The sequence below is a fragment of the Zalophus californianus genome, chromosome 15 (assembly GCF_009762305.2).
Source record: "Zalophus californianus isolate mZalCal1 chromosome 15, mZalCal1.pri.v2, whole genome shotgun sequence".
Taxonomy (NCBI): Eukaryota; Metazoa; Chordata; class Mammalia; order Carnivora; family Otariidae; genus Zalophus; species Zalophus californianus.
Window position 1 is genome coordinate 45,295,638 of NC_045609.1, and position 25,974 is coordinate 45,321,611.

Genomic DNA, 25,974 nt, shown 5'->3' on the forward strand with positions numbered 1-25,974 from the left:
ATATCCCTTGTACTATTAAAGACAAAGATATGGAAGAATCAGCCCTTGTCATCTAAGGGAATAACCAACATGTTCCAGATTTAAAATACTAGAGCTATTCCCTTATTACAAAATTAAAACACTGTTATAATTGCTTGCTCATAAGTAACATATTCCGCACTACATATTCACTGTTATGAATTACCAATCACTCTGAATGTTGGAAAAGAGCAGTCTCTAACTTATAAACTAAGAAAGTCCTAAGTGGATTCATTTAGAATAAAAAAAATGCTATCTATTTAATCTAATGCACCTGAAGCACTCTAAAAGCTAGAAAGAACAATTTCGTCTATTTCAGGAACTTCTCATTCACACTAGATTATTTCCCCAAAGAGGTTTCAAAAAGTACCTCACTAATCCAATCTGGTCAACACACAATCTATTCATTCTGAAATACACTGGCAACACAAATTGTAACCTACACTGAACTAGGTTAAAGAACAAATATACTCAGGGCATACACAGTTCAAGAATATCCTTCTTCAAAGCCAATTATTACTATAAGCTGTGATTACAAACCATGTGACCCAAATAGCTAAATCAAGGAAATCCTTATTGATTAAAAAACAAAAACATGACAGCTCTTAACTATCATTTTCCACAAACAAGTTAATATATTTAAGAATTCGACGTTAAGGAAAGAACAATTAACATTTTGAAATAAAAACAAACTGGACATGCAAGGTTTCCCAAAGAGTGACAATATACATATTCTTAAACTAAACTGGTTATTTAACTTGTTCTTTAACATTGGCTGCTCAAAGAATGCATAACAATTTCAATTTGGATTAACAAAAGTAAAACTTTGGGGATATTTAATAAGATATCTGACAGTCTCTCATACACAGTCATAATTAAACTTTCCCAACATAGTTGTCCATACTTATACTTACACTTTCTAAAACTCGTAAACATCTCTCGGCTCCCCATAATGAGGCTACCAGTTTCTCTTCATCTTCATCTCTACTTAAATGATCCACACATTCTTTCACTAGGAGAAACGAAATGGATATAAAATTAGGTCTCATCACCTCAATATTTATCCCCTTAAAAGCCATCTGTACACACATGAGTATGCTGGAACCTCTCTGAACATTACTTATTCTAAGTTTTATAAAACTCTGCAGTATTGAAATATATGAGCCTCTTACTGTAATTATTTCCATAATTCCCCAATATCAAAGTGCTAGTGACCTTTCCTTTAAAAGTTCAAGATTTGCAAGACGCTACTAAAATAGATCTTTTTAAATTGATGCAATAATTTTTTAAAGTAGGTACACAGAATATTTTCTTCAGGTTAAAAACAACACATAAAATATTACCCGTGTTTACGTCATACCTTTATCTACAATATGATCCAGACCACCCAAAAGCCGGAGTTCTTCTTTAAACCAGTCTCCTGCTCGTTTAGAAGTAAGGGACAGCAAGGTCTCCATAGCTAAATGTCCAGTCTAAAAATGAGAGGCACCATTAATAAATATTGACCCTTAGCAATAATTCTGAGGCAACACTTCTAGAGACTGTTTTTAAGAAAAGTTCATTGCATGCTACCAGCCCATGGTATTCTTTGTAATACAGGTGCTTTTATAAACAAAACTGAACTAATTTTTAGTCTAAGTTGAAGAAACATTTTTTACCACCGGCTTGTTTTCACAGAAAAAATCCCTTATTAAAAGTAGTCTTATCATTTGTCAATTCAATAAAATAAATGGTGGTATGGTGGTACTGTTATTTCTTTGATACAGAGGCACAAAGGACTGTTGAATCGAAGTGCATATATATGAACTATAAATCACTATACTGGATTAACTGACCACAAAGGCTCTAACACTTAACTCCAGGAGCAAAGTGTGGGTATGTCAGTGGCCCCGAATTCTTAAAAGCACTAGTTATCACTTTACATTTTTGCCAAAGGGTAAAAAAAAAGATATCTTATTGCTTTGGTTTGAATTTTTCTAACTACAGTAAACTTGTGCATTTTTTCACATATTTATAAGCTAACTGTATTTCTCTAAAAGTGAGTTCCCTGTCAATTATTCCTTATCTTCCTTGCAAAGTTCCTTGCTTCTTTTCTTATTATTCTGTGTATTTTGTTTTTTCTTATTATTCTGTACATTTTCTTACCTATTCTGAATAAAAACCCTGTTACTTTTAGGGTTTCAGATTTACCAGTGTTAAACTTTATACGCAGGGCTGGCAACTTGGGATACACATCATGGGGCTATCATGACAAATTATATGTAAATAATGACTGAGGACCACCACCACTAGAGAAAGCACAGAGCAGTGAAGGTCATAGTTACAACTGGACTAGAGTTTTTCTTTCTCTTGATTTGCCTTTATTATTTTTCTTTCTTACTATGGTTCCTTTAAAAGCACACAGACACCCTCCAACAAAGAACAATCTGGTTCCTGTTGCAATAAGGAACATCAGCATAACAAAATTAGCAAAGCTGATAAAGAACTGGTTTTCTTCCCAAAGCTTTTTTCTTTTCAAAGATAAAAGTTTACAATAAGTCCTCCTGGCCTATTTAGAACTGAAGATGGATTAGATACTGAGAAGTGGACAGAGTTTACCAGCAAAAATCTTAGTATTACAGATTTTGAAAAGACCTAGACTATTTTTGTCTATTCCTTAAAAAAAAAAAAAAGATGTCCAAGCTAGACAAATAAAGAACATTAGAAATCATCACTACAGAAAGATTCCATTTTGCCCAATTCTTATTCTAAGTCCCTGAAAAAGTAATTTAATGAGATCAATTCAGGTATATTAGCTCAAGACTCACAGTAGTAATAAAGCTGAAGCCTAATGAAGCTTTCTTTGTTAAAGAAGAAAGGGGATAGTAATTTGATGTTAATATAGCAAAAAATCCTAAGTTTGTATGCTAAAAAGGGACTTTAATTTGTCTCTTATTGGCATAAAAAGGATTATGTGATGTTTTAGGCTATATTCATAAAGGCTACTCACATAAGCAGCAAATAAAAATAGCCTACAATTCAAACATTTTATATGAAAACTGGAATAGTCTTCAAAGAGTTAAAGCGCAAATCATTAATCAGAATACTAATGAGCAATTGTTAGTTCTCAGTTACATGAATTATATATGAAAACACTATAATATTTTAAATTATCTTCCCATAGCACATGAGGAATAGCAATGTATTTCAAGGAAGAAGTTAAGTAATTAATAAAAACCCAAAACTAATGTGTAGAGGGACAATCACTTTACAAAACAATGTCTAAGATTTAAAACAAATATAATATTCAAGACTAGCTGAACTTGGGAGGAAAAAGAGGCATCCGAAAATGAGCAACTGTGTTCTGGTTTTAATCATGTAAGTAAATTACTTAACACGACTTAAGGAAGTTACTATACTGTTATTTACCATCCTAGTAAATTTAACAAACCATGGAGAAAATTCAATGAACAAGTATATCATGTTATTTAATAGCAAATGCCTGGAAAGAATCTATAAATGTTGAACATGGGAAACCCCTACAAAAAAGATATATTTATTCAATGATGCAGCAAATAAAAATTATCTCAAATTTATTCTTTCATATCATTAAAAAATCTGGATATGCTGCAAAAGTGTTAAAAGAAAATAAAAATTACAAATATATTTTAAACATAGTATACAAATAATCTGGTGAGGTACAGGAATCCTTATCCACCACCGGAGCATACCAGCTATTTTTCCAACTTTAATAAGTACTGAATACATTCAATTCTATATCTTGCCTTTTAATGTTAACCTGCTTTCCCCTGAAGCCCCACTTTACACAAATATCCTATTCTACCTTAATTAAAGAAAGCAATACACCTAAGTCATAGATGGCCAGCACAAAGCATTCTGTAATTTTTGAGGCAAATGCTGCGGTCTTCAGTTTAGCAGGCAGTAGAAACAACAATGTTTATACAGTTTTGATGTTGAAAATATCTGAAAGTCAGGTTATATATAAACAAATAATCGTATTTTTTCCAAAATGACAAGGCCAATTAATTATCTTCTACTGGCCTTCTACCCGGTGGGAATATTACTGATTCTTTAAGTAAAAAAGCCAGAGGAAAGGAAAACTGGAATCAACCAGAAGCAACAGTCATCTTAAACTTCAGGAGTTGTGTTGAACCTCAGAGTTACTACTGGCCATGACCCCAGTATTACGACGGCCATTGCTCCAGGGAAGGCAGGTGCCTAGGAAACTTGAGTCTTGGGCCCTTGAAGAGTTAATCAGACACCTTGAGATACTCTAGAGTAAGTGAATACTCATTTAAATGGCCCTCACAAATCTTCTGAATCTTTATTCCTGAATCCCACGGAGAATTAACAGTTCAAATTCCTAGTAGCCTAAATATAGTTAATACACACACACCCCCCACATAAAAAAGGATAGACAAAATTCAATAGAAAATTTACTGGCAAAAAATCTAAATACAGATGGACTAGTCTAGGAATTTCAGGCAGGGAACAAAATTATGCTCAGAGCGGAACCTTAGAACTTGCCCAATTGCTGACCAAGAGGTTAAATGATTTCTCCAAAGTCACACACCTGCTGTGACTAATGTAAAACTTTCTGAAAGTAATTTTCATTTTACACTGGAAGGAAGGAAGGAACCCACCGTTATATTTTCTAGATCAAGATGCTTGTTGTGTACAGTTTCACAGAGCCTTCGAATTTTTTCTTTGATTTTGTTCATGTCTTTTTCATTCAGTAGCTTAGCTGAAGAAGCATCTTGTTCCAGTTCTAAAAGTCGAATCATTAGATCTAGGCTAGCTCTATCAAGATCCATGTTCAAACGATCTCTACTCAGTATGTACATGAGGGCAGCTGTACAAAGGGACAGATTCTTCAAAAGACAAAAATAAAAGTTAATGTGAGCAATTGGTGACAATTCCAGTTAATAAGACTATTCTGACATTTGTTCACATGTTGGAAGCCTTGGAAATGTTTTATTCAGTGAAAACTGCCCCCCTTTGAATACTCTAGGAAAATATGCATTAAATAAAGCTCTGTTACTTAAGATTTTCCTTTCTAGAAATGTTCCCCATACCAATGCTCCCAACCTAGAAGCAGGTGAGTGGAAGTACATCTTTCTTTAGCTATTCTGTGCTAAGAGTTTAAAGAACATTTTTTCCAGCTATGCATATACACACACACACACATATATATAAAATTGTATTTTACACTAAACTTCACTTTATTCTTGGGTGCCTGGGTGGCTAAGTCATTAAGCATCTGCCTTTGGCTCAGGTCATGATCCCAGGGTCCTGGGATCGAGCCCCGCACTGGGCTCCCTGCTCTGCGGGAGGTCTCCTTCTCCCTCTCCCACTCCCCCTGCTTGTGTTCCCTCCCTCACTGTGTCTCTCTCTGTCAAATAAATAAATAAAATCTAAATAAATAAATAAATAAAATTTAAAAAATCTTTATTCTTTATACTAGTTGGTAAAGCTGAATTTCAATTTTTAACCAATAACGTAAATATGTCTTAAAATCTGCAAACACAGCTATTTTTTTCTATAAAATAAACAGCTGAGTTTGTGTCAAAAATATAAAGCTGGGATGCTCAAATAAACATATTTAGATTCATTTCTTTAAAATAAATCAATCAGGTCTGATTGAACCAATTTTTAAAAAACCATTAATATAATGTGCTCTTAAAATCATTTAGATGGGGCGCCTGAGTGGCTCAGTTGGTTAAGCATCTGCTTCAGCTCAGGTCATGACCCCAGGTTCCTAGGATGGCGTCCCGCATCGGGCTCCCTGCTCAATGGGAAGTCTTGCTTCTCCCTCTCCCCTTCCCCGCCCCTGCTCGTGATCTTTCTCGCTCAAATAAATAAACCTTTAAAAAAAAAAAAAAACCACTAAGACAAGATAGTTAGCATACTCTGCTTACAGTACTAAAATCCAGAGTACTGAGGTGATATATTTTAGGTAAGCATTATATAACAAAATGGTCTATGTTGGGATAATCCAACATTTGGGAATATTTCATACTTACACACTTACTTCAATGCACAGAAATATAAATAACATCTAAAGCTTTTTTTTTTTTTTGACAAGATTTACTATTTGAGAGAGAAAGAAAGAGAGAGAACTAACGGGAGGGGAAGAAGGAGAAAGAATCTCAAGTGGACTCCGTGCTGAGTGCAGAGTAAAAACCAAGAGTTGGATGGTTACCTGACTGCACCACCCAGGTGCCCCTAAAGATTTAAACTCTGAATCCCCCAACGTAGAAAAATTTTAGACTACGTGCCTAATTAAATGCTTACAAAGCAAATTATTTTTGGAAATTAGGATGTGACAGTACAGACCTTGGGAGATCCACTGCCCCCAAGAGCACGCACACTAATGCCTTGGTCCTCTGATAACTGTGTAACAAAGCAAATTAATTCTTAAGTCTCTTCTCTTCCCCCTCCTTGTTCTGTATCTGATACAACTTAGCAATGGAATTATCCTCACTCAGGGTTAAGTACACTGCTTTCACAGTTTCATAAGATTCACTATTAGGGGTGCCTGGGTATCTCAGTTGGTTAAGCATCTGCCTTTGGCTCGGGTCATGATCCAGGAGTCCTGGGATCGAGCCCCACATCGGGCTCCCTGCTCGGTGGGGTGTCTGCTTCTCCCTCTGCCCCTCACCCCACTCATGCTCTCTCTCAAATAAGTTAAAAAAAAAAAATAAGATTCAGTATTAGACTGTGTCACCTAATCTGCATTTGGAACATAATTTCCTTAAACAAAAATATAACAATGTCATCTGAAAATACCACTATTGACAATGGTTAGTAATGACTTTTTTTCTAACTTCAAAATGTTAAACCTGACTTTTATTACAGATACATGATTTTTAAAAGATTAGCGTCAAAGTCATAATGAAAATGAGAATTTCTTTCTTTTCAAAATGGCTAGAACTAGATTCAATATCCAAACAAAATGTTTAAAAAAAAAAATCTTAATTCCAGGGCGCCTGGATGGCTCAGTTGGTTAAGTGACTGCCTTCGGCTCAGTTCATGATCCTGGAGTCCCGGGATCGAGTCCCGCATCGGGCTCCCTGCTCAGCAGGGAGTCTACTTCTCCCTCTGACCCTCCCCCCTCTCATGTGCTCTCTCTCTCAAATAAATAAATAAAATCTTAAAAAAAAAAACAACAACTTAATTCCAAACTGTTTTTCCCATGCTATTAATATCAAAGAGTAAAAAACATTTTGTTTTTTTTTTAAAGTAGGCTCCATGTCCCAGCATGGAGCTCAGCTTGGGGCTTGAACTCACAACCCTGAAATCAAGACCTAAGCTGAGATCAAGAGTCAGTTACTTAACCAACTGAGCACCCAGATGCCCCTAAAAGATTTTTTTCAGCACTTTATGATTAGAGGAAATCAATGCTCACATAATTAAATATCCAGTATGGTATGGTATGTTAGGTGTGGAGCTGATGTTTTATTTTTCTTTCCTGTAAGATTTTATTGATGGTACACGCATAAAAAATTGGGGGGGGGAGAAGAATACAGAAGAAATTATTGCCTTTTATTAAATGTACACTGAGGTGTTCATTATATACCTTTCTATACTATTTTGTTTTCAAACTGTTTTAAACTCTTTTTGTTTTTTTAATTTAATTTTATTTTGTTAGTCACCACACATTACATCATTAGTTTTTTGATGTAGTGTTCCATGATTCATTGTTTGCGTATAACAAACACCCAGAGCTACATGCAATACGTGCCCCTTTTTTTTTTAATTTTATTTATTTATTTATTTGAGAGAGAGAGAGAGAGAGCACATGAGAGGGGGAAGGGTCAGAGGGAGAAGCAGACTCCCCGCCGAGCAGGGAGCCCGATGCAGGACTCGATCCTGAGACTCCAGGATCATGACCTGAGCCGAAAGCAGTCGCTTAACCAACTGAGCCACCCAGGTGCCCAATACGTGCCCTCCTTAATACCCATTGCCAGGCTAACCCATCCCCCACCCCTCTAAAACCCTCAGTTTGTTTCTCAGAGTCCATAGTCTCTCATGGTTCATCACCCCCCTCCGATTTCCCCCGTTCATTCTTCCCTGGAGCTGATGTTTTAATACTATAAACTGACAATAATATTAAGAGAAAAAAATGTCATGAGAAAATATCCTTAAATAATATATTAAGCAAAAACTTCTGATATTAAGCTCTCTATATTTAGCAAATAAAACTCAACCCATAATTGGGAAATATTCATATATGAATATCCAATGTAGATAAATCTTTTTTTTTTTTTAAAGATTTTATTTATTTATTTGACACAGAGAGAGAGGGAACAGAAGCAGGGGGAGTGGGAGAGGGAGAAGCGAAGCAGGTTTCCCGCTGAACAGGGAGCCCGATGCAGGGCTCGATCCCAGGATTCTGGGATCATGACCTGAGCCGAAGGCAGACGCTTAAAGACTGAGCCACCCAGGCGCCCCTAGATAAATCTTTTTAAAAAGATTCATTTAAGAGAGAGCACGAGTATGTGAATGGGTGGGGGCGCAGGGAAAAACATCAAGCAAACTCCCTGCTGAATTCAAGCCCCACGTGGGATTGGATCCCACGACCCTAAGATCATGACCTGAGCCTAAATCAAGAATCAGGCACAGGGTGCCTGGGTGGCTCAGTTGGTTAAGCGACTACCTTTGGCTCAGGTCATGATCCTGGAGTCCCGGGATCAAGTCCCACATCGGGATCCCTGCTCAGCAGGGAGTCTGCTTCTCCCTCTGACCCTCTCTTCCTTCTCGTGCTCTCTGTCCCCTCATTCTCTCATTCTCAAATAAATAAATAAAATCTTTAAAAAAAAAAAAAGGCACTTAACCGACTGAGTCACCCAGGTGCCCCTAAATAGACTGTAATTTTTAAATAATGTTCCTAATCCCAGAAATTTAAGAATACCTGATGGTGCTGGGAATCATCCAAGGTTTTAAAGACCATTGCTACCATTCCGTGTGCTCTCAGGTGCATTCGAAAACTGGGCATGGCACATTTAGTAGCCAAGCTAATAACGCTAGGAGAAAATAGACTAGGTTAGGGGGGACTGAAAATAGCTAGTGCATTAGTTTTTTGTTTGCACAATACCAAAACAAGGAAATGGGGAAGGGTGGGAGGGTGTCACTCCCTGCCCATATGGATCACAATATAAAACACATGGGCAAACTGAATTATTAAAAATGTTGATGCATAGTAAGTGATTAGTATAAATATAAGTAACACACGATCGTCTTTGGTGTATTCCTTACACTACTACTACGATTAAAAGCCAAAAGTCTCAGCTACCTTTCATAATGCTTCTGATACATGAAGACTACAGATAATATATGATTGGATATGACTGGATAATTCAATCAAATTAAGATAATTCAATCCACTATAGTATGCAAAAGATGATCCAAATCAAAACATGCTTAAATCAAACATTTATCACTTGTCTGAAATTTGGGGCTGAAAAAGAACTTAAAAAATTTGTTAGTCTAACACTTCTTTTAAGCATCTGTAAAGTGAAGCCTACACTATTCTAACAAGCTACAATCATCCAACTTTCCTTTGTTAATGTAGAATCAAGTCCCTTACAAGAAATCAACCACATTTTAACTTATTTACATCGGCTATAAACTATATTCATGATAACAAAATCAAGATAAGAAAATGTTTGGCTCTATTTGGCTGGAAAATTTTAGTAAGATAGAGCATGCATACATTTATCAAATATAAAAATAAGATCTCACCTAAGGCAACGTGTGTTTAGAGGCTGAGTGCTCTTTAAGCCACTTAACAGGTATTCAATGTCATCAGTGAACTCTTGATTTTCACCAAATTCCACCACATCATTGAAGTGCTTCACATGCTGAACAACAGTATACAACTGCCAAGAAAAAAATAAGTCCACTTCTTTTGCAACCATGAACTAGCATATTTAAATCTACAGACGTGCTGTACTTCATTTAGAAGTGTATAAAAGAGTTCATTACATGGCAACAGAAGAAAAGTTTTAAAAACACTGGTAGTACTAGGAAAGGTTAAGTTCGTGGATATCTGTTCAAGACATTAAAAGGCTAAATGTTACATACAAAAATCTATCCACGTGCAGTATAACTGTATATGGCTGCTTACTTCTTTGTCTTCTTTTCTGCATTTCAGTGCAGTAACTATATCTTGGTAGGGCTGAGTAGGTATTGTCACAGTTTTTATCACTTTGGGTGGTGGTGCAGGAGCCTTAAAAACTCCATCATCTTTTTGATTTGGTTCCTTTGAAGACAGCCTCACCTATTAATAAAGGTATTAAATTATTGTTCTAAATAAATATATAAAAATAGTAACAGCTCATCTACCTAGCAAATTTGGCTTAAAAAAAAAAAAAAAAGATGGGAAGAGGCCTCTGAAAGGGCTACTTTAAAATTCTATGCACTACTAGGTAAGACTCATAAAAGAACCACTCAGGAATTCCTTCTGGTCTTTTTTAACCTCACATTTCACACACAATTTGTTATTTGTCTCCAAGACCATTAGAAGGAATAAAGAACCACAATTACACACATAAATAGCATTGATAAAAAGCTAGGAACAGGACAAGAAAACCAGATAGACAAGAGAACTTTTAAAGTAAAGAATCTGCAATTTAGGATATAAATAAATAGCCATAATAAAAGTCTGGTATATAATTACTAATACACACAATGATGATCTTATACTAGTAAATGGAGTTTAATATATTCAACTCAAGAACACAGGGAATCGTACATTACTAAAATATTTTAGAAAGATCTCTATCCCTAATTTTTTTGTTGTTATAAAGAATTCATTCCTTGACAGCTCCAGATGACTGAGGTGTTACCATTAACTTAGAAGTATTAATCTATGGTCCTTCCAGTTATTCTGAAGAAAATAGTTTGATAAGAATCTTTTTCAAATGTGTTTTGAATTGAAAGCTATTACTGGAATGCAGGAAAAAGTTCTCTGAAATTAATTATTCAAATTAATTTCAAATTAACCACTCAAAGCTACTCTAAGATCTATGTAGGATATAATTTATAATATAGCTCTTAATAGCTAATACAAACTTCAAATATGAAATAATTTACCCTTAAAACACTAAGTACAATAATTCCATTAAGATGTGGGTCAGGAGTAAAAAGTGATCCAATATTTTTTAAGGCTTTTATCCATAAACTAGTAGCACCAGAATTTCGATAATCCTGTCCACAATTCTCACTTTTCCAATGAATTAAACTGAAGCCTTTCATTTTAGTGAGGAAGACCAAAATAAACTGTTAGAAGTCAAAGATTTTCAAATTCTGAATAAAGATAGCAAAGGCTTAAACAAAAATGAAATTAAAAAGTACAGTTCACTTACTGTGGCACTCTGAGGTTTTACTACTGGTGGTCCAGGTAGCTCTTCTGAGTCTGGATGGTTCCAATGTCTGGCATTATATACAGCTTTTGTAGGAGACTAAAGAAATGAGAAAAAGATAAACTGTTCCCTTCTTATTTTCCATCCTTATAAAATTGTCTCATTTAATAAAATAAAAATCACAAAGAATAACTTAAATACATAAAGATGTATCCTAGACAGAGCAGGAGAGACAATACCTGGCTTATATTCCCACTGTGCTCCCATGCCTATGGAGTCACTGTGGTATTCTGCCACAAAATCAAAAATTAGTCCTCTGTTACCAGGACTATTACCAATATGTTTATTGGTATTACCAATCTGTACTAACTTAGTAATTTGTATTATTATTTATTAACTATTACCAATCTGTACTAACTTAGTAATCAATATAGTTAATTCAACATATACTTTATTCCTCATACTACTCATTCATGCTGCATATTCTTCCAACAATGGAAAAAAGGCAGTTTATGAAAAGCAATAAAGGGCCATGTATATTTATTTTTAAGTGAAACTGCTGGGGCCAGATGACTACCATTACTAAGAAATTTTCAAAGTTTTTTAAAAAGTAGTTATGGAATATATACCATATATTACACAACACAGGGGAATCTAAAGCAGTACTATGTACTAACATATATGATTTCTGCAGCAAAATGTATTCATATTCACATGAACTGGGATAAAGATGTAAACTGCTCCACCTCAGGTCAGTGTGCTGACAAATCAACTTAATAGAAATGTAATGAAAATAATTTTCAATTTTGGGCGCCTGGGTTGCTCAGTCGGTTAAGTGTCTGCCTTCAGCTCCGGTCATGATCCCAGAGTCCTGAGATGGAGTCCCACGTTGGGCTCCCTGATCTCCCTCTCCCTCAGCTTCTCCCTCTCCCTCCCCGCTTGTTCTAATAAATAAATAAAAATATTTTTAAAAATATTAAAAGATGTATGGAGAGATGACTTAAAAAAATAATTTTTAGTTTTAACACTCTGAATTTCAGAATTGAGAATAAAGACCCATAAGCCCCTATAATCAAATCCAAAAAATTAAATCTGTATAAAAAGGGGGTGCCTGGGTGGCTCAGTCGTTAAGTGTCTGCCTTCAGCTCAGGTCATAATCCCAGGGTCTTGGGATCGAGCCCCACATCGGGCTCCCTGCTCCGCGGGAAGCCTGCTTCTCCCTCTCCCACTCCCCCTGCTTGTGTTCCCTCTCTGGCTGTGTCTCTCTGTCAAATAAATAAATAAAACCTTAAAAAAAAAATCTGTATAAAAAGCACAAAAACCCTCACTTTCTTTTTTTAAAGATTTTCTTTTTCTTTTTAATTTGACAGAGAGAGAGCACAAGCAGGGGGAGTGGCAGGCAGAGGCAGAGGGAGAAGTAGGCAGAGGCAGAGGGACTTGATCCCAGGACCCCGGGATCATGACCTCAGCTGAAGGCAGTTGCTTAACCAACTGAGCCACCCAGGCACCCCCAAAAACCCTCACTTTTTTTTTTTAAGATTTTATTTATTTATTAGACAGAGAGAGAGCGCACAAGTAGGCAGAGTGGCAGGCAAAGTTGAGAGGGAGAAGCAGGCTCTCCGCCAAGCAGGGAGCTGGACGTGGGGCTCGATCCCAGGACCTCAGGATCATGACCTGAGCCGAAGGCAGCCACTTAACCAACTGAGCCACCCAGGCGCCCCCAAACCCTCACTTTCAAAAGGAGATTGAGACTGAGAACATTTTCCATCCTTTACAAAAGTCATGTTAACTTTTGTCCTTTAAGCTTCATATAAATGGTTTGATCTCCTTAGAGATTTTCTGTTTATAAGACTATAATAAACTTCACACTTTCAGTACTACATGCAAAAAGTAAGATTAAGAGTACAAATGGGGAAACATACTTCAAGATAGGCCAAAAGTCCACATCAAGGAAGTAATCATCTTCCCTTACTAGCTGCAGTGAACTAACATAACTGGAATTAAACAAAGTTATCTTTTTTCAAGTACTATCTTTAAAATAACCATGTTGTGACATCAAGAACACAGTCTAAGCTCCAAAAGAACTGGTTTAAGAAAAGACAAAGTTTAAATGGATTTGCATAGTAAATGTGTTAGAAAAATCTTAATACTAAAAGGAATCCTACTGTGAAAGTAGAAGCATAAAGTCTCTCACCCGTATTACGTATATAAACCCATTATTCTTATATACCAGGTTTGCATAAAGTGAAGAGACACTGGTAATCTAAAGCAATTTATACACCCAGTAAATGACTTGATCAGGCCTCTTAAGGCACAACCACATAAAGCAGAATCAACATAAATTTTAAAACCTAGCTCCCTATTCCTTTCTGTTTTTCTCTAACATCAGCTATATAATCCATATGCCTGCTAGCTGTTAGATATCTCATTTAAGCAACTTCTAATACCCAAAGCACACTCATCAGCCCAGAAGATCAAGGACATTTGGAAAGGTGTCTCAAAGCTCAAGTGCTTTATTTATTTTTAGAAAGCATTGATACAGGGTGCCTGGGTGGCTCAGTCAGTTAAGCATCTGCCTTTGGCTCAGGTCATGATCCCAGGGTCCTGGGAATGAGTCCCTGGTAAGGCTCCCTGCTCAGCGGGGAGTCTGCTTCTCCCTCTCTCTCTCCCTCCCTCTTCCCCACTCATCTCTCTCAAATGAAAATCTTTAAAAAAGAAAATGAATAAAAAAATAAAAAAGCACTGATGGGGGGAACACACACACAAAAAATTGATGTCCAGTAATAATCTTCTGGATAATAATGTTATCTTATTCCACGGGTAACAAAATAGCAGAGCAAGTCAAGGGTCTAAATTAAATGGTGGCTCAGTTGGTTATGCGACTGCCTTCGGCTCAGGTCATGATCCAGGAGTCCCTGGGTCGAGTCCCGCATCAGGCTCCCTGCTCGGCAGAGTCTGCTTCTCCCTCTGACCCTCCCCCCTCTCATGTGCTCTCTCTCTCTCTCTCATTCTGTCTCAAATAAATAAATAATCTTAAAAAAAAAAAAGCAGACTTAGAAACCAGATGGTCTGTATTAAAATCCAGATAAACAGTGAGCTCTACTACTTGCTACTCAACATTTTACTCATCTGTAAAATGGGGTTAATAATAGTACCTACTACAAAGGGTTGTTGTGAGGATTAAATAAATATATGTAAAACACTTAGAAGATTGCCTGAAAGAGTATGTGCTCTACAAGTATTAATTATTATGGGTAATACTACTAATAATAGTTATGTAATGATGTGTAATTCTGAGTCTAGCATCTTCATAAGAAAACTGGAGTATGTAGTCTACCTAACAGAGGACTGCAATAAACAAATGAAATAACTGACATGAAAACACACTATTAGCAAGTATTATTATTATAAAAATCAGACTAGGATACATTGTTCTAACTCATCTCAAAAGTCTTTGAACAAAATATCATCACTGATGACTACAGATGGAAAAATCCTCAAGAAAATACTAGAAAACTGAATTCAATAGCACACTGAAAGGATTATACACCATGACCAAGTGGGATTTATCACTGGGATGCAACGATAATTCAATATGAAAACCAACCAATGTGATACATCACATTAACAGACTGGATAAAATTCTGTCCATCACGACAACTGGTGCAGAAAAAGCATGTGACAAAATTCAACACCCTTTCATAATAAAAATACTCAACAAACTAGGAATACAAGGAAATTACCTAAACATAATAAAGGTCACACACTAATTATCATCCTCAACAGTGAAAAACTGAAAGCTTTTCCTTTAAGATCAGTAATAAGGCAACGATGGTCGCTCTCTCAACTTCTATTTAACATAGTACTAGACATACCAACAAAAGCAATTAAGCAAGAATAAGAAACAGAAGGTATCCAAAACGGAAAAGAAGTTAAAATTTTATCAGTTCACAGATGACATGATCGTGTATATAGAAAAATCAAAAGATTCCACCAAAAAAACCCCAATAAATATATTCACTAAAGTTGTATGATACAAAAATCAACATACAAAAATCAATTGCATTTCTATACAACAAAGAACAATCCAAAAAGAAAATGAAGAAAATCCCATTTACAATAGCATCAAAAACAAAACAAAAAAGAAACCTTAGGAATAAACTTAACTAAGGAAGCAAAAGACTGTACACTGACAGGTACAAAACACTGCTAAAAAAATTAAAGAAGACACAAATAAATGGAAAGACATCTTGTGTTCATGGATTATAAGACTTAATACTGTTAGGGCACCTGGGTGGCTCAAATGGTTAAGCGTTTGCCTTCAGCTCAGGTCATGATCCCAGAGTCCTGGGATCGAGTCCCGCATCAGGCTCCCTGCTCCTTGGGAGCCTGCTTCTCCCTCTGCCTCTCTCTCTCTCTCTCTGTCCCTCATGAATAAATAAATAAAATCTTAAAAAAAAAAAAAAAAAGACTTAATACTGTTAAAATAGCCGTATTTCCCAACAGGATTTACAGGTTCAGTGCAATTCCTATCAAAATCCCAATCGTATTCTTTACAGAAAAAGAAAAAATGAACCTAAAATTCATATGGAATCACAAAAGACATTAATTGCCAAGACAATCTTCACAAAAAAACAAAAAAACTAGAGGCCTCACACTTCCTGGTTTCAAAACACATTATAAAGCAACAGTAGTCAAAACAGTAGGGAACTGCGGCATAAACAGATATAGAGACCAATGGAACAAAACAGAGAGCCCAGAAATAAATCCACATATATATGGTCAAATGATCTTCACCAAGGGTGCCAAAACTACAAAATGGGGATAGTCTCTTCAACACATGGTGCTGGGAAAACCACGTATCACATGCAAAAGAATGAAACTGGACCATTATCTTACACCATACACAAAAATCAACTCAAAATGGATTAATGATTTAAACATAAGACCTGAACATGTAAAACACCTTGAAGAAACCATGGGAGAAAAGTTACATTAACAGTAGTCTTAGAAATGACTTCTTGCATATGACACCAAAAGCACAAGCAATAAATGCATACATAGACAAGTAGAACATCAAACTAAAAAGTTTCCTTCTGCACAGCAGAGGAAAGAGTAAAAAGGCAAACTACAAATGGGAGAAATATTTGCAAGCCATGTATTTAATAAGGGGTCACTACCCAAAGTATGAACACCTACAATTCAATAGCAAAACAAAAAATGATTAAGAAATAGGCAAAGGACTTGAATAGAAATGTCTCCAAAGAAGACATACAAAGAGTCACAGGTATATGAAAAGATGCCTGACATCAGTAATCGTAAGTGAAATGTAAGTCAAGGGGCCCCTGGGTGGGTCAGCAGGTTAAATGTCTTCCAGTGCAGGTCGTGATCCCCGGGTCCTGGGATCAGCTCCACATCCAGTGCCCTATTCAGCAGAAAGTCTGCTTCTCCCTCTTCCTCTGACTCTACCCCCTGCTTGTGCGCTCTCTCTCTCTCTCTCTCCAATGAATAAATAAAAAATCTTAAAAAACAAACAAAAAAAGTGATGGGGTGCCTGGATGGCTCAGTAGGTTAAGTGTCTGCCTTCGGCTCAGGTCATGATCCCAGGTTCCTGGGATCGAGCCCCACATCGGGCTCTCTGCTCAACAGGGAGCCTGCTTCTCCCTCTGCCTACTGTTCCCCCTGCTTGTGCTGTCAAATAAATAAAATGTCACACACACCAAAAAAAAGGGAAACATAAGTCAAAATCATAATGAAGTATCACTTCACACCCATTAGAATGACCATTATCAAAAAAATGACCAGAAAATAACAAGAGTTGGAAAGGATACAGAAAAAGTGGAACTCATGTTACACTGCTGGTGGGAATTCAAATGGTGCAGCCACTATGGAAAACAGTACAGCGGTTCCTCAAAAAAGAACTATCCTATGACCCAGCAATTCTACTTCTGGGTATTCATCAAAAAAAAAAAAGAAATCAGGATCCTGAAGAAATATTTGCACTCTCATGGTCACTGCAGCATTATTCACAATAGCCAAGAGATGGAAACAAACCTAACTATCAAAAGATGAATTGATAGGGGCACTTGGCTGGCTCTGTCAGTAAAGCATGTGACTCTTGATCTCAGGACTCTTAAGTTCAAGCCCCCCACTGGGTGCAGATTATTTAAAAAAAAAAAAAAAAAAAAAACGGGCACCCGGCTCAGTGGGTTAAACGTCTGACTTTGGCTCAGGTCATGATCTCAGGGTCCTGGGATCAAGGCCCCCATCCGGCTCCCTGCTCAAGAAGGAGTCTGCTTCTCCCTCTGCACCCCCACCCAGCTTGTGCTCACGCTATTTCTCAAATAAATAAATAAAATGTTTTAAAAATCATTCAGAGGGCGCCTGGGTGGCTCAGATGGTTAAGCGTCTGCCTTTGGCTCAGGTCATGATCCCAGGATCCTGGGATCGAGTCCCGCATCGGGCTCCCTGCTCAGCGGGGAGCCTGCTTCTCCCTCTGCTTCTCTCTCTCTCTCATGAATAAATAAATAAAAATCTTAAAAAAAAAAATCATTCAGAAAGGGGCGCCTGGGTGGCTCAGTCGTTAAGCATCTGCCTTCGGCTCAGGTCATGGTCTCAGGGTCCCGGGATCAAGCCCCGCATCGGGCTCCCTGCTCCACGGAGAGCCTGCTTCTCCCTCTCCCACTCCCCCTGCTTATGTTCCCTCTCTCGCTGTGTCTCTCTCTGTCAAATAAATAAATAAAATCTTTAAAAGTAAGTAAATAATAAAAATGAAAATGAAAAATAACATCTGGATGTGGTGTGCATGCAGATACACAAGGGGCGGAGCTGGTAAGAAGAATGACAGTGACTGACTCTTGAGCTCTTCATAAACATCATTCCAAATTCCATAAACATCTAAGTGAATTGTGTATGAAGACTATATAAAAATACTGTGTCACATGCTAAGGTCACTTAGCGAAAGTGACTGTGTACAGTATCTGCAAATACACCATCTAGTAATCAACTTTTCATGGAAGATGAAAATCATCCTTATCATCCAGCAACCTAGCTAAGTTTTTACCAGGTCATTCTGACTGCACCATTACACTAGGCTTACCTTTAATCTTGTTAATTTTATTCTGGTTTAAAAAGGAGACATGTCACATTAACCAAATTCCTTAATTTTTCTCAGTGCTCAAATATTTGTGTATTCTGTATGCTCTAATATAATCTAATGAGAAGAGTATTTAGAATAAAATAAGTAAGAAAGCCCCTTATAACAACATTCTAAAGATTTGGAATTATTTTAGCATATTTCAGTCCTAGTAATCTTAAACCTATTATTCTCTTCTATTCAATTCTCCAGGGGCATGACAAATAAGAAAAACCCCAAGTACAGCACTCTATTACATGCCAGTAACAGATGTATGGAGCATTTATCCATGAAAGAGAACCCAGTTTCTGTAAGAACAATGAATAAAAATTGGGTTTTTACAATTTTAATGCCAAGGCCATGCTTAACAGATTGGCTTACTGAATTACAATTATAAAACAGAGGAAAGAAGAATTCCTTCACCAAAAGCTAAGAAGAAATGACAATATTATGCTATCTTTCATTGAGCTGGCTCCTGAAAGGGGGAAAAAAATTGGAATAACTGCTTTTAAGCCATATGAATTTTTTTAACAGCACCAAATTTATTTCTGAGTTTTAAAGAAGACTATGTACTAAATGAGGATAAATATAGTAAGCTGATTAGAATTCATCTAGCCTTACCCACACAAGGGTATCATGAGAGCAGAATAGCACTCTTAACAGTAATTCAATCAGCATGTTCTACAACTAAATCAGTTCTTAAAGAAATTGTTAATGTGGCTACACTGAGACACAGGTTACTGCAGTGATGACAATGAGACCTGTAACATTTTCTGTTGGGCTCATGGAGTAGAGTGGAAGTAACAAGACTTTTCAGTATTAGAAACAATTAAGGAATACTTTTAGATCACTTGCCAAATAGCAATCAGTGTACTTGTACAATTTGATATCTAGGGCCCTAAAGAATTTGGTTCCCAAAGATTACAGGTGGAAAATTTTTGAAGTATGTCCATATTCAAGTAGAGATCAAAGAAGGCCAACCAAAAGAACTCTGGACTGACAGTGATAACTGGATTGAACTAAAGTTTTTAAAAGGGCTATTTTGAAGATTATGATTCTAACTTTGAAGGAACTATGGTGATTAGCAGAAGGAATCACATGTAAAATTCCTTAAAAATTTATTGACTTAAAAAAAAGTTACAAAGAGTTTTTAAAAAGATGGGTAGTAGAAGTCGAGGGAGTTTGAGGGAAAAAGTTTTACCAAGATGATAACTTTTGGCTCTTTAGAACTTTAATTATCTATATAATCTCAAATTGTCCCACCCTATGACAAAAAAAACCCTTAAATAAATTTTCATAATTTGTTAAATATTCAAATTATTAAATTATTTAAGGGGAAAATGCAGACATCCCTAAACTAAAATCAAGAATTTACTGCTAAGAACAAGACATTTAGAATAGGTTAATACAGAATAGGTTAATACAGAGCACTACACAGAGAATGTAATCTACAGGTACAAGAAAGAAAGAGCTGAAAATCTTTTCTGCCTGCTTTAACTAAACTCCACAAAAAAACTTTTAAAGATATGGTCTGCTATTTTTATGAAAAAATTGTTAACTCCTACCTACATGAAGAACAACGCATACTACCATTCAGCTGTTTGTGAGTGTAACTTCAAAAGTATAACTGGTAGCAACAATTTTACAGAAGCAGGTCATTGCCACATCAGAATTTGAAATAACATAATTTGAGTATAAAATGTAAAATATCCAGATGATAAAGTATAAATTCAATACTTGGCACTTTATGAAAACTAATACAACTCAGCCTACAATTCAACTATGAAAAATACTAGAATATATATGGAACTAATGACTCATTGAACACTACATCAAAAACTAATGATGGCTAACTGAACATAGTAAAAAAATAAGTAACAGACCTGTACCCCTAAAAAAATACGTTATTAAAAAATAAATAAATAAATAAAATAAATAAAATACAAGAATGAACCACAATGAAAATATCAGCTAAAATAGGCATCAGGTTTTACAACTAAAAATGCCATTAAGTATAAAATGGACCAGTTGAAAAGAAAAGCTGTAAATATCTTGATACCCGTGGCTAGAGACTATTCATTTTCCCCTTCTTTTTCTTTTGAGAATACGTAGCTGGACACATGACTAAGTCCTAGTCAATGCTGTGAGAAGAGAAGCACAATACACCTTGTGGGTCCTGGCCTTCTAGGGCCTTCTCATCTTCCCATTCCTTCTATACTCTTTAATAGTGTAGACATGACAGAACACTACCACAGAGGAAGCTGGACTCTGACAACATAGCAACTTGAAATCAGTCCAGAGATAAACAGACAAGGACTGGTAAGCCCGAGAAAAAGAGGCTACCTATTTAGAAACTTACTTGGAATTTCTTTTATAGTAGCTAATCCAAATCCTAAGACAAAAACATGTGAATAATCTGCAACTGAAATTAGGACCAAATAATTATAGAGATGTGAATATACAAAAATTTTCCCAACACTGTATTTATTTATTTATATAACCTACACATATGTAACTACAATTTAAGGGATGTACACAACATGTAAGAGAATGGAGAAAGAAAGAAACTAAGGAAAAAATACAATCTAAACCCAACTTAAAAAAAAATTATGAGGATAAACCCACAGAGTGATTTCCAAGGATTATTACTAAATGAAAAAAACCAAATACAAAAAAGCATACAGATGCTACCTTTTATGTAAGAAGGAACAAAAAGAAGAAAATCTGTGCTTATTTTTAAAAAGGAAATAGGGGCACCTGGCTGGCTCAGTCAATAGAGCATGCAACTCTTGATCTCAGGGTTGTGAGTTCAAGCCCCACAACGGGTATGGAGCCTACTATTAAAATATACGTACATACAGGGATGCCTGAGTGGCCCAAGTCGGTTAAGTGTCTGCCTTCGGCTCAGGTCATGATCCCAGGGCCCTGGGATCGAGTCCCACATCGGGCTCCTTGCAGGGAGCCTGCTTCTCCCTGTGTCTGCCGCTCCACCTGCTTGTGCTCACACTCTCTCTCTCTGACAAGTGAATAAATAAAATCTTTAAAAAAAAACCCACACATACATACATACATAAAATAAAAAGGAAAAACAGGCAGGATAAAGCAGAAAAGAGTAAAGTTAGTTCCCTACAAGGGGTGGGTGATAGGCTGGAACATATCTCAATGAAGTGACTCTTCACTGAACTTTATGTATATTTGTGACTTTTGGAAGCATATTAATGTTGTAAATATGCAAAAAACAAATCAGTAAGAATGAAGGGGAAAAAAAAACTAAAACTGAAAGCAAGCCAGAACAAATAAACCTCTTCGTAATTCAAATGAACAGCAAACACTGAAGACAAGTCAGAAGGACAAAGAGGCAGGCAGACAGAACCAATCTAAGCAACTTACGAACACAGTATTTCACCTGATACCCTCAGTGGGTAGCAGCATAGGGTGGAGCAAGTGCAGGATTGCAAAAACAAAAAAAAAATTAAACAAAATCCTGAACACATTAGATTTATTATAATTCTCTATTTTAGGTGTATTATAGGTTTGAGTATATGTGTTGATGTTGCTGAAGTCAAGGTTAAGAGATAAGGCAAGAAAGAACCCTGCAGAGATAGTTTAGCATTAGAGAGTGTGAACTCATGACTTCTAGAACAGGTATGTGCATACGCAGAAACCTATACGTGTATGTAATTCATATGCATATACATGCATGTTTCCCACTGCTATCTGCTAAAAGGGTCAAGAAGCAATTAGCACATCTAGTACCCAGATCCTGGTCTCTAAATACCACACCCCACAGAGAATGGGGACTCATGAGAGAATGGGCCCAATTCCAGGGCTAGAGCACAGGTACAAGATGAACCTGGAACACTGTGTTCTGCCAGAAATAAGGAAGTGCTCACAGAAGGTGGCATGTCATAGGTACAAGAGAGCCAGCATTAAGGGGCCAAATCAGGACAAATTAGCTCCAAAATAAGTAATGAATATGAACCACTAAAAAAGAGTGAGAGGGACACCTAAGTGGCTTAGTCAGTTAAGCATCTGACTCTTGATTTTGGCTCAAGTCATGATCTCGGGGTTGTGGGATACAGCCCTACACTGGGCTCCACGCTCAGGGCAGAGTCTGTTTGAGATTCTCTCCTCACTCTGCCCCTCTCCCCACTTGTGCATGCTCTCTCTCCAATAAATAAATAAAATCTTTAAAAGAGAGAGAGGGGCGCCTGGGTAGCTCAGTCGTTAAGCGTCTGCCTTTGGCTCAGGTCACAATCCCAGGGTCCTGGAATCGAGCCCTGGGCGTCAAGTTCACTGCTCAGCGGGAAGCCTGGTTCTCCCTCTCCCACTCCCCCTGCTTGTGTTCTCTGTCTCTCAAATAAATAAAATCTTAAAAAAAAAAAAAAAGATTCATCAGTCCATACTGATAAAAGGAAAATTAAAAATGGGGAAAAGGGTGGGCTCATGCGTACAGCAGTGTTGAGAACTAACTGGTGAATGTGGAGGGAGTAGGAGAGATGGAAAATGATTATTTTGCAACCAGCACAGTAAACACTGGATCATGAAAGAATCATCATGTATACTAAATCTAAGAGTATAGTGCAATGAAAAATAGGTTATTTGAATAGTTTTAAAGTATCTCTTCAAAGACTGCTTTTTAGTTGCAAGGAAAGAACAGTTATTACACTGTAGAAGAATAGACAAGCCCTTGACTGGATGATCATAATGAACATCCTCCAGATGTGATACACTGAGAAGAATACATCATCACTCACGCAGTATCTGCCCTAGAATGAGTAACCTGAATACAATCAAGAGAAACTTGAGAATAAACCAAAATGAGTGCTTTTTTTAAAGGGTAAGGGGATGTCAGTGTTATAAAAGACAAGAATTATGGAAATATTCCAGGTAGAGGAGACTAAAGAGATACAACAGCTAAATAAAATACCTCACCCTAGACTGGACCCTGTACCAGAAGAGGAAAAAATGCTACAAAGGACATTACTGTGTCAAGTGACAAAACTGAAACAACAGATTACATAAAAATATTGGGACAATGTAAAATTTACTGCAGTTTGATTACCACAGATGGGAACCTGTAATTGACTAGGAAATACACACTGTATTTAAGAGTAAAAGGCTATGATATACGTAACTTACCTTTAAATATTCAGAAAAAAAAATCAAGCATGCATGTATATGGGTATACACACACGAAGAGAACTAATAAATGAAAAAACCAATAAATGAAAAAAGATAATCAGGATAAGGAGTGTTCCTTGTACTATTTTAATTTGCAACTCTTCTGTAATTTTGAAAATATTTCCAAATAAAAACTATCTTTAAAAATTTAAGTTCTTGGAGAGCCTGGGTGGCTCAGTCGGTTGGGCGTCTGCCTTCGGCTCAGGTCATGATCCCTGAGTTGTGGGATCGAGCCCCGAGTCCGGCTCTGCTCAGCTGGGAGGCTGCTTCTCCCTCTGACCCTACCCATCTCATCCTTTCTCTCACACTCTCTCTCAAATAAATAAAATCTTTAAAAAATAATAAAAATGAAAATTTAAGTTCTTTTAGAAAACTTATAAAATAGAAAAGGTAGAAATCTTTTATCATTCCATCAGTTAATATTTTAATTTCCACGAAGCAACTATATCAAATGCAGACAAGATTAGAGAAAGTAAGAAACCAGGGCGCCTGGGTGGCTCAGTTGGTTAAGAAACAGCCTTTGGCTCAGGTCACGACCCCAGGGTCCCGGGATCGAGCTCCACATCGGGCTCCTGGCTCTATTCCTTACTGTTTCTTAACATAGTTTCCTCATTTATTTTCAACCCGGTTCTACCAAATTTCTATCTGTACACTTTCTCAAATGTTTTTTATATGGGCAACATAGAAATCCTAACTAAGGATAAATAGATACAATTGTACTTCAATTTAATAGGAAATTCCGGATCAAGTCAAGTTAAAAGTAAGGCAAGAAAACAAGAGACAGAAACAAGAATGGATCATTAGTTTCAGAGGCAATCCTTATATTAAGAAGAAAAAAGGGTACAGAACATAATGATTATCCTAACACATATATGAATCTAGGATTTCCATTTCTGGATACGATGTTGTAACAGGGACCAATTTCACTTTTCCATCTGAAAATAACAAATTGTGGACGAAATCTATGAAACAGTTTTCAGAAAATGGGCATCAGACAGCACAGCACAATGACCCCTGAGAAGGCAAAAATATGAAGTCCTGTAATTGCCTGAGTTTCCAGGCAATGACACAGGAAGGAAGAATTCACAGTTCAACCAGTAGCAGTCTCTCTTACTGAGATGGAACCAGGAAGACGAAGGTGGCCAGTTTGTAGAGCACAGTACAAAGGAGAAAGCTGCTCAAAGTACTTTGGATATACAAAGTCCCCATCAAATATGTAGTGAGTAATGATGAGTGACTGTGTGAAAAAGTACCTGAGGCAAGGGAATGAACTTCCCCCAGAAGAGCAAGGAAACAATCCCTAGACTGTTCTTTCCCAGAGCTGCAAAAAGTTTATGTTCCCATTAGCCACAGTGGAAAACCTCGTAATTCAGGGGAATCAGGTGACCCTAAAGGCTCTCACCCACCTAAAATTTAAAAGCCTTGTAAGGATCAAATATAACTTCAATGCATCTCAGAATAAGTCAAATCTTATAGGGAGGGTGCCTTGGTGGCTCAGTTGGTTGGGCAACTGCCTTCGGCTCAGGTCATGATCCTGGCGTCCCGGGATCAAGTCCCACATTGGGCTCCCTGCCCAGGGGGAAGTCTGCTTTTCCCTCTGATCCTCCCCCCCTCATGCTCTCTCTCTCCTAAATAAATAAAATCTTTAAAACAAAAACAAATCTTATAGGGAAATATCCAAAACCCAACAAAGTAAAAGTCTAGGATTCAATAAAAAATAGGCATACAAAGAAGCAGGAAAATATGACCCGTAATAAGAGACCCAGAAACAATACAGATGATAGAATTATCAGGCAAGAACATTAAAATAACTGTAACTATATTCCACGTATTTAAGGTAGAGGAAACACTGAATATGTTAAGCAGACAATAAAGAAATAAAACAGACCTAAACTTTCAGAGATGAAAATTTTAATGGTTGGGATTAACAGCTGACTACACATTGCCAAACAACTTCAAAATGTAATAACAGATACAATCCAATATGAAACAGAAAAAAACAAAACAAACAGACAAAAGACTATGGAGAACTTAGGGCTACCAGAGGAGAGGTGGTGGGGGAATGCTTCAAATAGGCAAGGGGGATTAAGAGTATACTCATCTCAATAAGCACTGAGTAATGTATAAAATTGTTGAATCACTGTACTGTACACCTGACACTAATGTAACGCTCTATTTTAGCTATAAGGGAATTAAAACTAAAAAAAAAAAAAACCCACAAATTTTTGATTCATAAAAAAAAAAAACAAACATGAAACTACCCCATTCTTG

At 36.7% G+C, this 25,974-nt stretch overlaps 1 protein-coding gene across 3 annotated transcripts in view; it reads right to left on the reverse strand.

The window, feature by feature from the left end:
* WAPL (WAPL cohesin release factor) overlaps positions 1-25,974 on the reverse strand; it is an 89,374-nt gene that overhangs the window by 17,639 nt on the left and 45,761 nt on the right. For all 3 annotated transcript variants that reach the window (XM_027595989.1, XM_027595987.1, XM_027595988.1), the window contains exons 5-11: positions 11,388-11,483; positions 10,148-10,300; positions 9,763-9,899; positions 8,933-9,044; positions 4,662-4,889; positions 1,379-1,490; positions 933-1,030 (exon numbers count right to left, since the gene is read on the reverse strand). In XM_027595989.1, the coding sequence (XP_027451790.1) occupies positions 933-1,030; positions 1,379-1,490; positions 4,662-4,889; positions 8,933-9,044; positions 9,763-9,899; positions 10,148-10,300; positions 11,388-11,483 (936 nt within the window). The remainder of the gene's footprint in view (positions 1-932; positions 1,031-1,378; positions 1,491-4,661; positions 4,890-8,932; positions 9,045-9,762; positions 9,900-10,147; positions 10,301-11,387; positions 11,484-25,974) is intronic.